General features: G+C 47.1%; 1 protein-coding gene across 2 annotated transcripts in view; it reads right to left on the bottom strand.

Annotated features, from left to right (window-relative positions):
• MYO10 (myosin X) overlaps positions 1-12552 on the bottom strand; it is a 256083-nt gene that overhangs the window by 21957 nt on the left and 221574 nt on the right. For both annotated transcript variants that reach the window (XM_043489225.1, XM_043489226.1), the window contains 6 exons: positions 11762-11995; positions 10709-10754; positions 8802-9662; positions 7778-7901; positions 4204-4447; positions 473-568 (listed from right to left, as the gene is read on the bottom strand). In XM_043489225.1, the coding sequence (XP_043345160.1) occupies positions 473-568; positions 4204-4447; positions 7778-7901; positions 8802-9662; positions 10709-10754; positions 11762-11995 (1605 nt within the window). The remainder of the gene's footprint in view (positions 1-472; positions 569-4203; positions 4448-7777; positions 7902-8801; positions 9663-10708; positions 10755-11761; positions 11996-12552) is intronic.

Below are 12552 nucleotides of genomic sequence, written 5' to 3'. Positions count from 1 at the left end.
CCTCCCAAATGCCACAATCCTGGCACTTGTTTAAACAGCCAGTGGTGAACGTTCCTGCTTTTTCAACCTTTAAGCAAACCAGAGCAGCTCCCTTCCAAAGCTCAGAGGCTTCCAGAGGGTGGCTTTCAGCTGTGTGTAGGAGTGCAGTTTCCACACGCTGCTGGTGACAATAAAAGCCTGAGTGGACGCAACAAAGGGTCTTTCCAGCAGCAGGTGAAGCTGGAAATCCATCTGCTTTGTTACTGCAACAGACATAAAGCCCAATGAAAGAGTCCCCAGGAGACAAGTATTCAATACTTGTCAATTCAGCTCTTCTGACTCAGTCCTCAACCATCCTAACAGAAATACCCAATGAGAAAAGTCAGTTAAGAGCTTTTCAGGGCTGGTCGGCTCAACAGCGACCCATGTGACACCCAGGCCAACAGAGAAGCGAGGATGAAGCTACTACCGAGTTGACAGCCCAGCGCCTCACCTGGCGTCTTCCGGGGATTCCGCGATCAGATGGAAGGTCCTGTCGGCCATGATGATGTCAATCCCGTTCTCTTTGCTGGTGTTATCTATGATCTCCCTGCAGAGGAATACAAGCGCCCAACGCAGAGCGGGAACACAGAATGAATGCTTAGGGAGGGGCAAGAAGAGAAATTTCACAGTAACTGAAAAATCAGACACCAATCCTTTAGCCTTCTCGCTTTCAGAAATGATGACGGGGTCTCTGGGGGTGGTAGATTCCTCCTTGCTCGAGAATGGGGGTGTCTGTTGGGTGTGTGTGGGGGGAGGTGGGAGTGGGGTTGGGGGGCATCCTTGACTTCTCCAGGGAGGGGCCTCTCTTCTCCCACTGGCCCATCCACGGCCCACCCAGTTCAGGTGCCCCCACTCTGCCTGTACCTTCCCTAGGCTCCCCCACTGCTCTATAAGGGACCCCCACATTGCGGCCAATCTGCAAGAGCGCTTTCATTCATCACAGCATTCCATCGAGGTTTCAGGCCGCCACTGACACCTCTGAATTCCTCTAGTAAGGACACACTATTTCCACCAGGGGCTTTGGGGTGAAGAGCAGGACTTGAGTGCCTCTAGATCTCAATTTTGCCTTGATCTGATCCTAACATTCTTAAACCACCCTAGAGGTTCAAACTCAGTGGACCAGGCTAAGAAGAGCAGGGTAAAACACAAGCAGCTGTTAGGATGGGACCAGAGGTGGCGATCTCCTCAATAAGAAGGGTGTTGGGGATACAGATAGCTTGCTTTGACAGCTGAAGTAGCACAGCTGTTTCCAGTAAAACACTTATTTTACAACTAGAACATTCAGCAGTCCGCTTAGAAAAAATAAATATGGTATGACCTTTTAGCTAGAATCACCAAGATGAGATCTCTTAAAGGAAATCAACCCTGAATACTCCTTGGAAGGACTGATGCTGAAGTTCCAATACTCTGGCCACCTGATGCAAAGAGCTGACTCACTGGAAAAGACCCTGATGCTGGGAAAGATTGAATGTAGGAGGAGAAGGGGGTGACAGAGGATGAGGTGGTTGGATGGCATCACCAACTCAATGGACATGAGTTTGAGTAAACTCTGGGAGATGGTGAAGGACAGGGAAGCCTGGAGTGTTGTAGTCCCTAGGGTCGCAAAGAGTTGGACATAACTTGGCAACTGAAGAACAACAACTAAGATAAAATATTTTAAAAAGCCAAGAAGATCAGAATTCACACAGGAGTCTGTGATGCCTTCTTAAGAGTAGAAGAGAGAGGTGACCCTGATGGGGGAGCGATCAGCCAAGTGTCTGACACTGCAACCTCTGGAGCACGGTGACAATCCTCAGGGGAAATCTAACCTGGCCACATTATCCCAGACCAGCCCCTTAGGTACCTGGGAACTCAGTTACCTTGTGTATAAAACGAGTGGGTGCTGTGGTTCTGAGCCACGGCAGGTCCACCAGAATCCTGGGGAACATTCAGAAGCTCAGGTGGAGTTTTTCAGGGTAGAACCCAGTAACTTGCATTTACAAAAAGCTCCCCTGGAGATGATGATACTGTCAGGGTCTCAATAAACACAGCCTGTCAACTACAGGATAAATAAGGCAGCATCTCCAATAACAGATAGGGAGTGAAAGAAAAGATGAAGGGGATGGTATATAAATTGAAAGCAATTTGAGAGATCTGTCAACTGATCAAAAACTATGAACCTTATTTGCATTCTGATTTGAAGAAAGAAACCAACTGGAACCAATAATACTATCACCCCCATTTATAAGATAACTGGGGAAATCTGAATAATGACTAGAGTTTGGATGACAGAAGGAGTTCATGTTCCTTTTTAAATGTGGTAATAATATTGTGATTAAATATTTTAAAACATCTTAATCTTTAAGTGAATACCAAATATTCACAAATGAAATTATATGGTTAGGGCTTGCTTTAAAAATGTAGTTTGGAGAATTCCCTGGCAGTCCAATGATTAGGACTGGGTGTTTTCACTGCCATGGGAGTGGGTTCAATCCCTGACTGGGGAACTAAGATCCTATGAGCCATGCAGCTCAGTCAACTACAACAAAAAAATGTAATTTGCAGGGGTGGGGGGAAGAGCAGTGTGGGATCACAAATGAAACACCACTGGCTGGGGGTGGGTAACCACTGAACGTTGAATAATGAGCACATGAATTTCATTCTAGTCTCCAACCTATGCTTGCATATGACTGAAATTTTCTATAATACAAAATATATTTTTTTTATATAATAAAAATAAAAACTGAAGAAAACCTTATGATGGTGAAACCTTAACAACTCATTGCCTTCTCTCTACGGAACATGACCAACAGCTGAAGAACTAACACTTCCTTACCTCTTTAATTTCTACATAACACCTGAAGAACAGGGCCCTACTAAGCATTTATTTGCTATATAGCAAGCAGCAAAAGGAACATCCATCAAATTTACACTGGTGAAATTCACGACCGTGATTCTCTCTCTCAGCCTCCCGGCCTCTGTGAGCCACCCCCCACCTATGGGGTGAAGAGAGGACCATCGTGGTACATAGGGCAGGGGGAAGACTGCAGGAGGCTCAGAGCTGGGCCATGCTGCACACACTTGCCAGACTCAGACTCGAATTCCCATGAACTCATCTGACTACAGAACAGGGGCTCCTCCTCAGGAACCCCAAATGGGCAGCCTGGAAAGTCCCAGGACTCTGCTGTTTGCATTTCATTGTTTGTCCTTAAAATTAAATACATAATTGGTCAAACTCTCCATTTTTCAATGAACCATTTTCTAAAGCTCCTGAAGCTGGTTGAGTAGAAACGACAAGTCATTTTCAGGTCTCATGAATTCAGGGGTTAATTCCGTCTCTCAAAGCTTATTTTTACCCATTTTCTAAACATACATGATTGCTCACTTTGAGTGGGATGTAGCTACATGTTACCCCAAATTTTATGCTTAGTATTTAGTTACCTAAGAAAACCAGCTACTCCTCAAATTCTCAGTATTTTCTGAAAACCTTAATTTTTAAACAAATACAATAGGCCCTCAATGGTTCAATGCTTTGGTTCATAAGAACCAGGAATTCCCCTGGTGTTCCAGTGGTTAGGACTTGGCGCTTTCATTGCCATGGGCCGAGGTTCAGTCTCTGGTTGGGGAACAAAGATCCCACAAGCTGAGTGGTGTGACCAAAAAAGAAAAAAAAAAAAGATGGCAGAAAAAGTGGGGTGTTGGATTCAAACCCCAGCTCTGCTGCTCTCATTGTTGGCATGAAAAGCCTAGGATTCCCAGCAAAGGTGGGACACAAACGATTCATTTCACACCCCTCCAGATGGACTGTCCGCTCCCAGCATAGCCACCTGTTGGCTACAGTCGGGCGTGGGAAGAAACAAAAGTGATAGGCTGACCCACAAAAGGATGACAAGATGCTCAACCAATAGATCAATATCCACACCATGATTCCTGTGTACAGCCAATCACATTTCCAACAGGTTAGTTCTATGTTCAGCGAGCATCTTATAACCCAGAGCTGAAAGTTTCAAAACTCAAGGGAACTTTCACAGATGGTCTTATTTCTCTGATTTCCTAATAATTCAGCCCACTGAAAGGAATGGTGAGGACTCTCGATCACCTCCTACAATCTACTGCTTCAGAGAACGTGTCCCAGACAGCTTGGAGTCAGGGACCTAATTGATGGAAGCAGCCCCAAGCCCCTGCCAGGGCTCATGAACGTACTTGGCCGCCCGGACCTCCACAGTGCCCTTGAGCTTCTCCTCACTGTCGTTCTCGAAGTACATCAGCTTGGCCTGGCGGAGGACGAACCAGCGCTTCTTCCAGTTTCTCCTGGACAGGGTGGAGGAGCCGCCACCCTTCTTGTGCAGCCAGCCTTGCTTGAGGGCCTCCTGCTTGGAGCGGAACCACAGGAACGTCTCGTCCTTGAGAACGCACCAGCGGCGCTTCCAGGAGTTCATGAGGCCACCTGTCTCCCCAGGGTTGCGGGGCCGGGGGAGGGGGGGAGGAATTTAAGGAAAGTTGGATGTTAAGATCAGTAGGTCTTAAGGTGAAGAGCTTAACACCAAGGCTACAAAGGGACTGATATTCTAACCCTGGAGTGAGGCAGGACCATGGGGGTTGGGGCAGAGGGTAGGGGGAGAACCACTTCCATACTTATGGATCATATTTCTGTCCAGACACCCCAGGGAGGGGAAATTAGTTTAAAACTGTGTCCAAGTTAACACTTTCCTTCTTAGTTCAGTCAATGTGAGGAGCAATATCTATAAGAGATTCTGGAGTTCAGCAATAAACTCTAACTTACATAGGAAAATAACACGTCCCTTTTCTCAATAAACATCTTTTCAGCAAAAAGATTCATTATCTGAAAATGGTTTATATGTACAAGCTATAAAACTGAGACTATGAAACAAAGTAAGACTCCAAACTGTGATAGCATGGTGAACATGAGAATTTAGCTGTAATTTCTTTCGTGGAAATAAATCTGATTGAAGGAAACTAGACCAGGATATACAGATATTATCATTTACAACATAAAAAAATACTTCTAACAGTCTTCCAGCAGGATAATTTTATTATTCTAATTTTATTTTGCCCCAAGACACTCAAGAGTGACATTTTGCCACCATCAGTCAAGAATCTGTTTTAACAAATCCACTAAAGAACATCGCATCTACTTCAGTAACTGTAAAATGTCCATAAGTTATCTCTTTGATCCACCAGTAACACAAATAAAGAGTATCTAAGTGTGGATACTGAAAATGAATATAGAGGAAATGCTTTCCTCTTACAGATTAGAAATATATTTAAAACAGACATTCTCAGATTAATTGTTTTCAATGGGTGCTCAGTGATTACAGGTCTCAATTTCAACAAGAGAAGCAAAGATAACACTGGTTTGTGTGTGCGCTGCGGAGCACACTTGTATCGCTGACTTGTACAGACGACAACCCTGTCTCGTTTCTACAGAACGTCCTGCTCACCTAGCTGAGAAGCCTTTGTGATCATGCCAAGCACCAGAGCTGTTTCCTAACAAACAGCAAACTTGCCAGGGACTCCCAGAAGAAAACTTTCTTCCTTCTTGATTTGTGGCTTTAATCTAAGTTTCTTAAAATAAGCCAGGAGGAAACTGTAGTACAAAGTTATCCTATTATCTTATCGTCTTTGAACGATAAGGGCTATTCACAGTGGTTTCAAAGACACAGATTACAACAGTCATCACTACCAGTCACTCTGTTGTGCTTCCTTAATTGATGGGACTCACGCCCAGCCCTCCCTCCCCCATTCTGGAGGCTCCCTTCATATTTCATCTAGAGAATCTGATCAGTGTTCTTAGTTTCCTGACTGTATACACCTTTAGGAGGTTATTAGGCTGGTGCAAACTGATTTACACTCACAAAATATAATCTGCTGGTTAGATTTGCCTTATGGCTCATTTCTTTGAAACTTTTGGTCACAACTTAAGGCCTTATTAAACATCAAACGACAACATATTGGAGATTAAATGGTGATGCAGTTACACAATAATTTGTTTTATTAAGAGATGAGTTTGCCGAAAGTTTACTTGCTTACCTTCTTGAGCTTTGAACGCTTTAATGTTGGGATCTGAGTGCACTGAGTGTATATTTACTTTTTCATAATCTTATTTGTTTTAATCAAGACAATTATATAATAAATGAATGCCATATATTACAATTAAGAGTGATTTACAGGGAATTTTTAAGCTAACTTAGAGAACTAGATTAATTAGGGGGTGAGGAAAATATAAGAATAATAAAAAGCTTATCTTTATTCTAGGAAATGCATGAGAAAATCTTAAAATGCTATGATTAGATACTTATTATATTATTAGACTCTGCTTTGTGATGACATTTTTTTCTTCATCCAATGAACACTCGATTATTTGGTTAGAATCCTCAATCTTTTTCATCCCAACACAACTACAAGAATTTCTATCAATTAGTACCTTTCACCAATAGGAAGATCTCCCCTAAAACAAACCTGGAGGGGTTTCCATGAGCCCTTTGAGGCTGAGAACAGCAGAAATTTGACAAGTTAAGTGACTGATGTTAGCAGCTACACAGATATCAAAGAAAGAAAGTGAAGTAGCAAAAAAGAAACCAACTTAAAAGGAAAAAAACCCACAAACACACAGAAAAAGTATTAAGGAGAACAAAAGAGATATGAGAAAAGAAAAATATACCAACAGAAAAGAAAAGCAAAGGACAGAATGGTCAGAGAAAACACGAAGAACTTAAACCATCTGGGGAGGGCGGGTCTTGTTATCTCCACCTGACCCACAAGACTTGGCCTCTCCCCTCATCCAGCCGAGGGTGGAGAGAGAAACCAGACAATCCCCTTTTGATGACCTGCATAAAACTGGGGCTGATTATGGTTTCTCCCGATCCCTGTCACTGATTTGGAAGTCAAGGCCGAGAACAGGAATAAGCCACAGGGACAAGGTCCTGATTAAGCACTTTTCCAGAAGGAGGGTGCTTCAAGGTCCCCAAGCACTAAGGTCCAGCTCGATACATGCCAAGTTCCATGGCAATGAGAAAATACAATTACAATTCTCATCACGAGCAAGGGACAACAGTAGGTGTCACAGGCAGTTCAAGCCAGGGGCAGCCCGCTCTCAGATCTTTGCTTTTCTGTCTATAAGACATCCCTCTGGGGTCTCTAAGACTCCTGCGGGAGGGACAAATGCAGCTTTATCAATGTAGTGGGTCGCACCAACCACAGCAGCAGCACACAAGTGTGTCTGTACATGCGTAAAAGAGAGAGAGGAAAAGATGTAGGGACGGTGAAAGGGAGGGAGGAAGACAGCACAAATATGAGACATGGAGGGCTGCCCTGGGGGCTCAGATGGTAAGGAATCTGCCCGCAATGCAGGTGACCCGGTTCAGCCTCTGGGTTGGGAAGATCCCCTGGAGGGAAATGGCAACCCACTCCAGTATTCTTGCCTGGAGAATCCCATGGACAGAGGAGCCTGGTGGGCTACAGCCCATGGAGTCATAAAGAGTTGGACGCGACTGAGTGACTGACACACACAGGAGACATGGAGGCAACAGAGAGACATGAACTGAAAACGGTGACGGCGGCTGCAGACCCTCCGTCCTAACGTAGTCTGATCGGGTCACCAACGTCACACAACCATGGCGTCCCCTCCAGCCACCTGTCAGGGCCTAACACCAGGGAAGGGGGATGTGGGGTGGTTTTCCCGGCCGCCCTTCCATCAGCCTCAGCTTCCCATCGCTTCAGCCCCTCCCCCAGGCTCCAGGGCAGCTGCAGGCCATACCTTTCATGTAGAGGAAACTGTGGAAATAAGGCAGCGTGACACAGCTGTACACAGAATCCCGCCGGTACGAAAGCTCATCGTCCGTATCAAACCGAGAATCGAAGTCCTCTTCACTGTCTTCAAACTGAACCAGGGGGAAGAGAGAGAGCCAGCAGTGAGCCAAAAGGACCAGAAACGCCCAGCACAGATCAACACTGAGAAAATAAAAGTAACTGACAAAGAAGCCATAGGCCGATTTGTCACAATACAATGGAGTGTGGTCATCAAAAGAATTCAGAATTACGAAATACTGACTGCTGGTGTAGGGTGGTCGGTGGACTTGAGATGTAGCACACAAGACATGGTTTGATCCCAAGACTCTGTATTCGAAGTACAACACTACTGCTTAAACATATAATTTTAATCAAACCACTCAAGAGTTAATCCCCTCTAGGTTACTGTGCTAAATCTATCTTCAAGTCTTAGAAAAAGTCCAGAGAGTATTTAACACGTGGTCAACGAAAAGAAAGGAAAAAAAAAGTAAACTACAAATAAATCCAGAAGCTAGAAAGGGCCTGCTGAAGCCTGCAGTTTCCTCCCTTACAATGAGAACAATAACACAACATCCTGCCGGGAGCCTGAAGCTACTGTCAGGAGCGGTCTCTGAAAGGTCCCCGTGAGCCTCATTAGAGCTTAGGGCGGGCCTTATTTCCCAACCTCCTGCAAAGCCAGGACAGACACTGGCCAAATTCTCCACTGAGCATGCCAGTTTTCTCAGACTTTGGGCAAAATGCAGTTCTCTGGGTTTTGTGTTGAAGCTCCAACAGGCACCAACAGTTCCATTTTCTCATCCGATTGCTTCTGGCAAGAGAAAGCGGTCTCAGACCAGCTCTAAGAGCCTGCCTTTGGCCCATCCTGTTGGGGGATGTCTTTATTCCAGGGAGGGGGCAGCAGGGATGTGGATGACAGACCACTTCCACCCCAATGAGGGCCGGCGGGGGGCGGGGGGCGGGAGGTGGGTGGCACCAGGCCAGCGGGTACTCACCGAGGACTGGGCGCCCTCCGAGCTGAACCGGTAGGCCCCCGAGCTGTTGTAGGTGCCCACGGAGCATCGGTAGTCTGGGGACCACTGGCTGCTGCAGGAGTTGGAGAAGGTCACGCTGCTGCCGGAGGTGATGGCCCCGTCCTCGTAGTCGTCCTGATCGTAATCATAGTCGCCCTCCGGGGCGGGCAGGGCCCCCGGGGTCTGGGGCAGGCAGTAGGTGGGCTCGCCCGCGGAGGAGTCGTGCTCCGAGGGGGCCAGCAGCACGGTGCTGTCGGCGCTGGGGCTGGTGGGCACCACCGTGTCGTTCATGTAGGGGTCCTCCTCCGAGGACTCGTCGCTGGTCCGGATGCCACTGGTGCGCTGGTCCGAATGGCCGTGCTCGCTGGGGTTGGGCGAGTCCTTGAACGCATCGTCATCGGCCTCGAAGCCCTCGTCCACCTCCTCCTCCTCCTCCGGGTAGGGCTGGCTGAAGTTGAAGCTGGGTTTCTCCGCCCCGGCGCCCGGCTCGCCCGCGCAGCCGCTCCCCACCAACAGCGAGCGCTCGATGTTGCGGACGCACTCGTCGATCTCGTCAAAGTTGAGCGACTCCAGGAACTCCTGCGCGGCGCGGCAGGCCTCGTCCTCCAGCCGCCGCAGCTCCTCGTCCCGCAGCTGCTGCAGCTTCTGCAGGGACGCCTCGGTCAGGGACAGCTCCTGCCGCTCCTTCATGCGCTGCAGGTCCTCGATCTCCTTCTCCAGCCGCAGGATCTCCTCCACCTGCTTGTTCTCCTTCTGCTTCTCCAGCTCCCGGCTCAGCTCTGCCGCCCTCTGACTCTCCTGCTGCAAGGCTTCCAGTTCCCGCTGCTTCCGGGCTGCTTCCTCCTGGATCCCAGAGGAAGGAAGAGGTCAGGAAGTGACCCTGCAGAGATGGGGGCAGCGGCCCTCCCAGCGTGATGAGATACGGCCCGCTGTGGGCTGAACTGCACCCTTCCCTCCCCCCAAATGGCCATGTGAAGCTCTAACCCCCAGTTCAGTCCAGTTTAGTCGCTCAGTCGCTTCCAACTCTTTTTGCGACCCCATGGACTGCAGCACACCAGGCTTCCCTGTCTATCACCAACTCCCGGAGTTTACCCAAACTCATGTCCATTGAATCAGTGATGCCATCCAACCATCTCATCCTCTGTAGTCTAACCCCCAGGACCCTTGGAATATGCCTGGATACGGGGACAGGACCTTAAGGAAGTGATAAAGTTACAGTGAGGCCCCGAGGCAGGGCTCTAAGCCAATCTGACTGATGTCCTTATAAGAGGGGACACACACACACAGGAACGCCAGGGAAGCATGCACACGGGTGTAAGACCATGTAAAGGACACACCATGAACCCACAGAGAGGAGCTTCAGAAGAAACCAACCCTTGCAGACTCCTTGATCTTGGGTTTGTAGCCTCCAGAACTATGACACAGTCGATTTCTTTTGTTTAATTCCCCCCGGGCTGTGGCACTATATATTATAGCAGACTGAGCAAATCAGTACAGTGGTGCTACCGGTTTAGAGCTAGCATGCTTTTGCGATTTGCACAAAAATCTTAGACATTCACACATTTTTACCCAAAGGTAATGGGTTAGAAATGGCAACAAAAACATCTCCTCTAAAATCCTTCCTCCTGTGTCTTTATTTTAGTTTTGAATCCTTCTCCCTATATCATTATTTTAGCTTCTAATCCCTGAGGCAAAGTGTCAGTGAAAGTGTTAGTCACTCAGTTGAGTTCGACTCTTTGTAACCCCATGGACCGTAGCCCGACAGGCTCCTCTGTCCATGGGATTCTCTCCAGGCAAGAATACTGGAGTGGGTTGCCATTTCCTTCTCCCAAAGTGTCAGCAGTGGGAAGGTAACAGACAAAATGCCACGTTGTCATGGCGTTTTTCACCTGTTGGGCGCGGAGCTCCGCTTCTCTTCGTTCTTTCTCTCGCTCTCTAAAATTAGTCAAGAAAAAGACAGTGAAATAAATGAAAGCAATGAAAGATTTCTGAGAACCACTTTTCAGAAAGCCAAGGTTTTTTTCCCAAGATTATTTTTTAAAAAACAAGTCACAACGCTAAGCTTCTGGCGCATTCTGCCGACGCACAAGCTAAAATGCTTGCTCGGCAGTTGAGGGGCGTGCTTTAGTAGCAGGCTTAAAAAGTCAATAAAAATCCACATAAAACAAACATTCAAATGGTTTCCAGAAGAACATAGATTACTGTGATCCCATCTCCCAGTTTTCCACATGGTTGCATCTGTGTCAACTCCATTCACATAGAGATCTCAAAACAAGCACTAACTGGGCTTCCATGGTGGTCTAGTGGTTAAGAATCTGCCTGCCAATGCGGGGGACTTGGGTTCAATCCCCGGTCCAGGAAGATTCCACATGGCGCAGAGCAACTAAGCCTGTGTGCCATAACTACTAAAGCCTGCGAGCCTAGAGCTGTGCCCCACAGTAAGAGAAGTCAGAAGCCCACGCACTGAAGAGTAACCCTGCTTGCCGCAACTTGAGAAAGCTTGAAGGTGGCAATGAAGACCCATCTCAGCAATAAATAAATCTTAAAAAAAAACTAGCAATAATTAAGTGAACGATCCCTCCCAAACCCTTAAATCAAGCTAAACTCACAGTCAACGGCTATAAGAATGGCATCTACCATTACTAGGAGCCAAGAGTGAACTTTTAAACAAAAGATTTGCTAAAGATGACTTAAAAGGCATGAAGGATGAATGGGGTGTCTTCCTTTGGCAACACAGACAGCTATTCTTTGCATGAATAAAAATACACACGAAACTGGGTCTTCAGTGGTGCCAAGGAATTTTATCTGACCCACCAAGAGGTACTGTTTTCAACAGCAGGTTCAGCAGCATGCTCTGGGAATTACAGCCTCAAGCCTGGATCCAGAGCATAAAAACTGCAAAGGTGTCCTGTCTGTTTCATGCAAATAAGAAAAGTCCACACCTTTCCTCCTCCTCCCGTTTCCTCTTTTCTTCCTCTTCCCGTTTCCTCTTTTCCTCCTCCGCCCGTTTCTCCGCCAGCAGCTGTCTGTAAATTCTTCTGGCAATCTGACCTCGGAGTTGCTTCTGGAAAACCACAGCTGCTTTTTTCAGGTGCAAAAATCTCCTCCTCAGGAGGAAGGCCCTGTAGTTCTTCTGTATGATCACGACACAGTCAAGGACCTTCTTGTATTGCTTTCTGAAAAACGAGAACGAAAATAGCACAACAGCATCGCTGAGGACGGAATGAGGCCACGAGCTCTTCACAGGAGTTTATGTTAATGTTACACGACAAGAGAGCAGGACCTCATTTGGGGCTGATCCACTCATTACTGGGACTCATTACAGGGAGCCAACGAGCAGGCCCTTGTGGGCAAAACAGAAGAAAAACCAAAGAATAATAACAGAACTCAAGCAAGAAGCCTATCATCACGTAGGCTAAATAAACACATCGCTCCTAATAACTGACTTTGCAAAGTCCTGGCAGGAAGTGAGGCTGTAAACAGAACCAAGGGATGTGATACATTCTGCTGTTTTTAGGAGTGAAAAGGAAAAGGATTCACCACAGCAGGATGGCTTTGTGTTTGAGAAAATCTAATGTATGATGATGAATGATGAGCAGGCCCGCTGGTCCACGGATGCACCAGACAGTACCTGCCTCATTGGGCAAACCCGGGAGAGGGGACTGCTGTGGACCCCATGGGTCGACACCAAAGTAAACAGGCGAGCTGATTGTGGCTTCAGGATACGGCCCCG

Source organism: Cervus canadensis, chromosome 16, assembly GCF_019320065.1.
Source record: "Cervus canadensis isolate Bull #8, Minnesota chromosome 16, ASM1932006v1, whole genome shotgun sequence".
Lineage (NCBI taxonomy): Eukaryota > Metazoa > Chordata > Mammalia > Artiodactyla > Cervidae > Cervus > Cervus canadensis.
The sequence above is the reverse complement of the archived record's forward strand: the minus strand, read 5'-3'. Positions and strand labels throughout refer to the sequence as shown.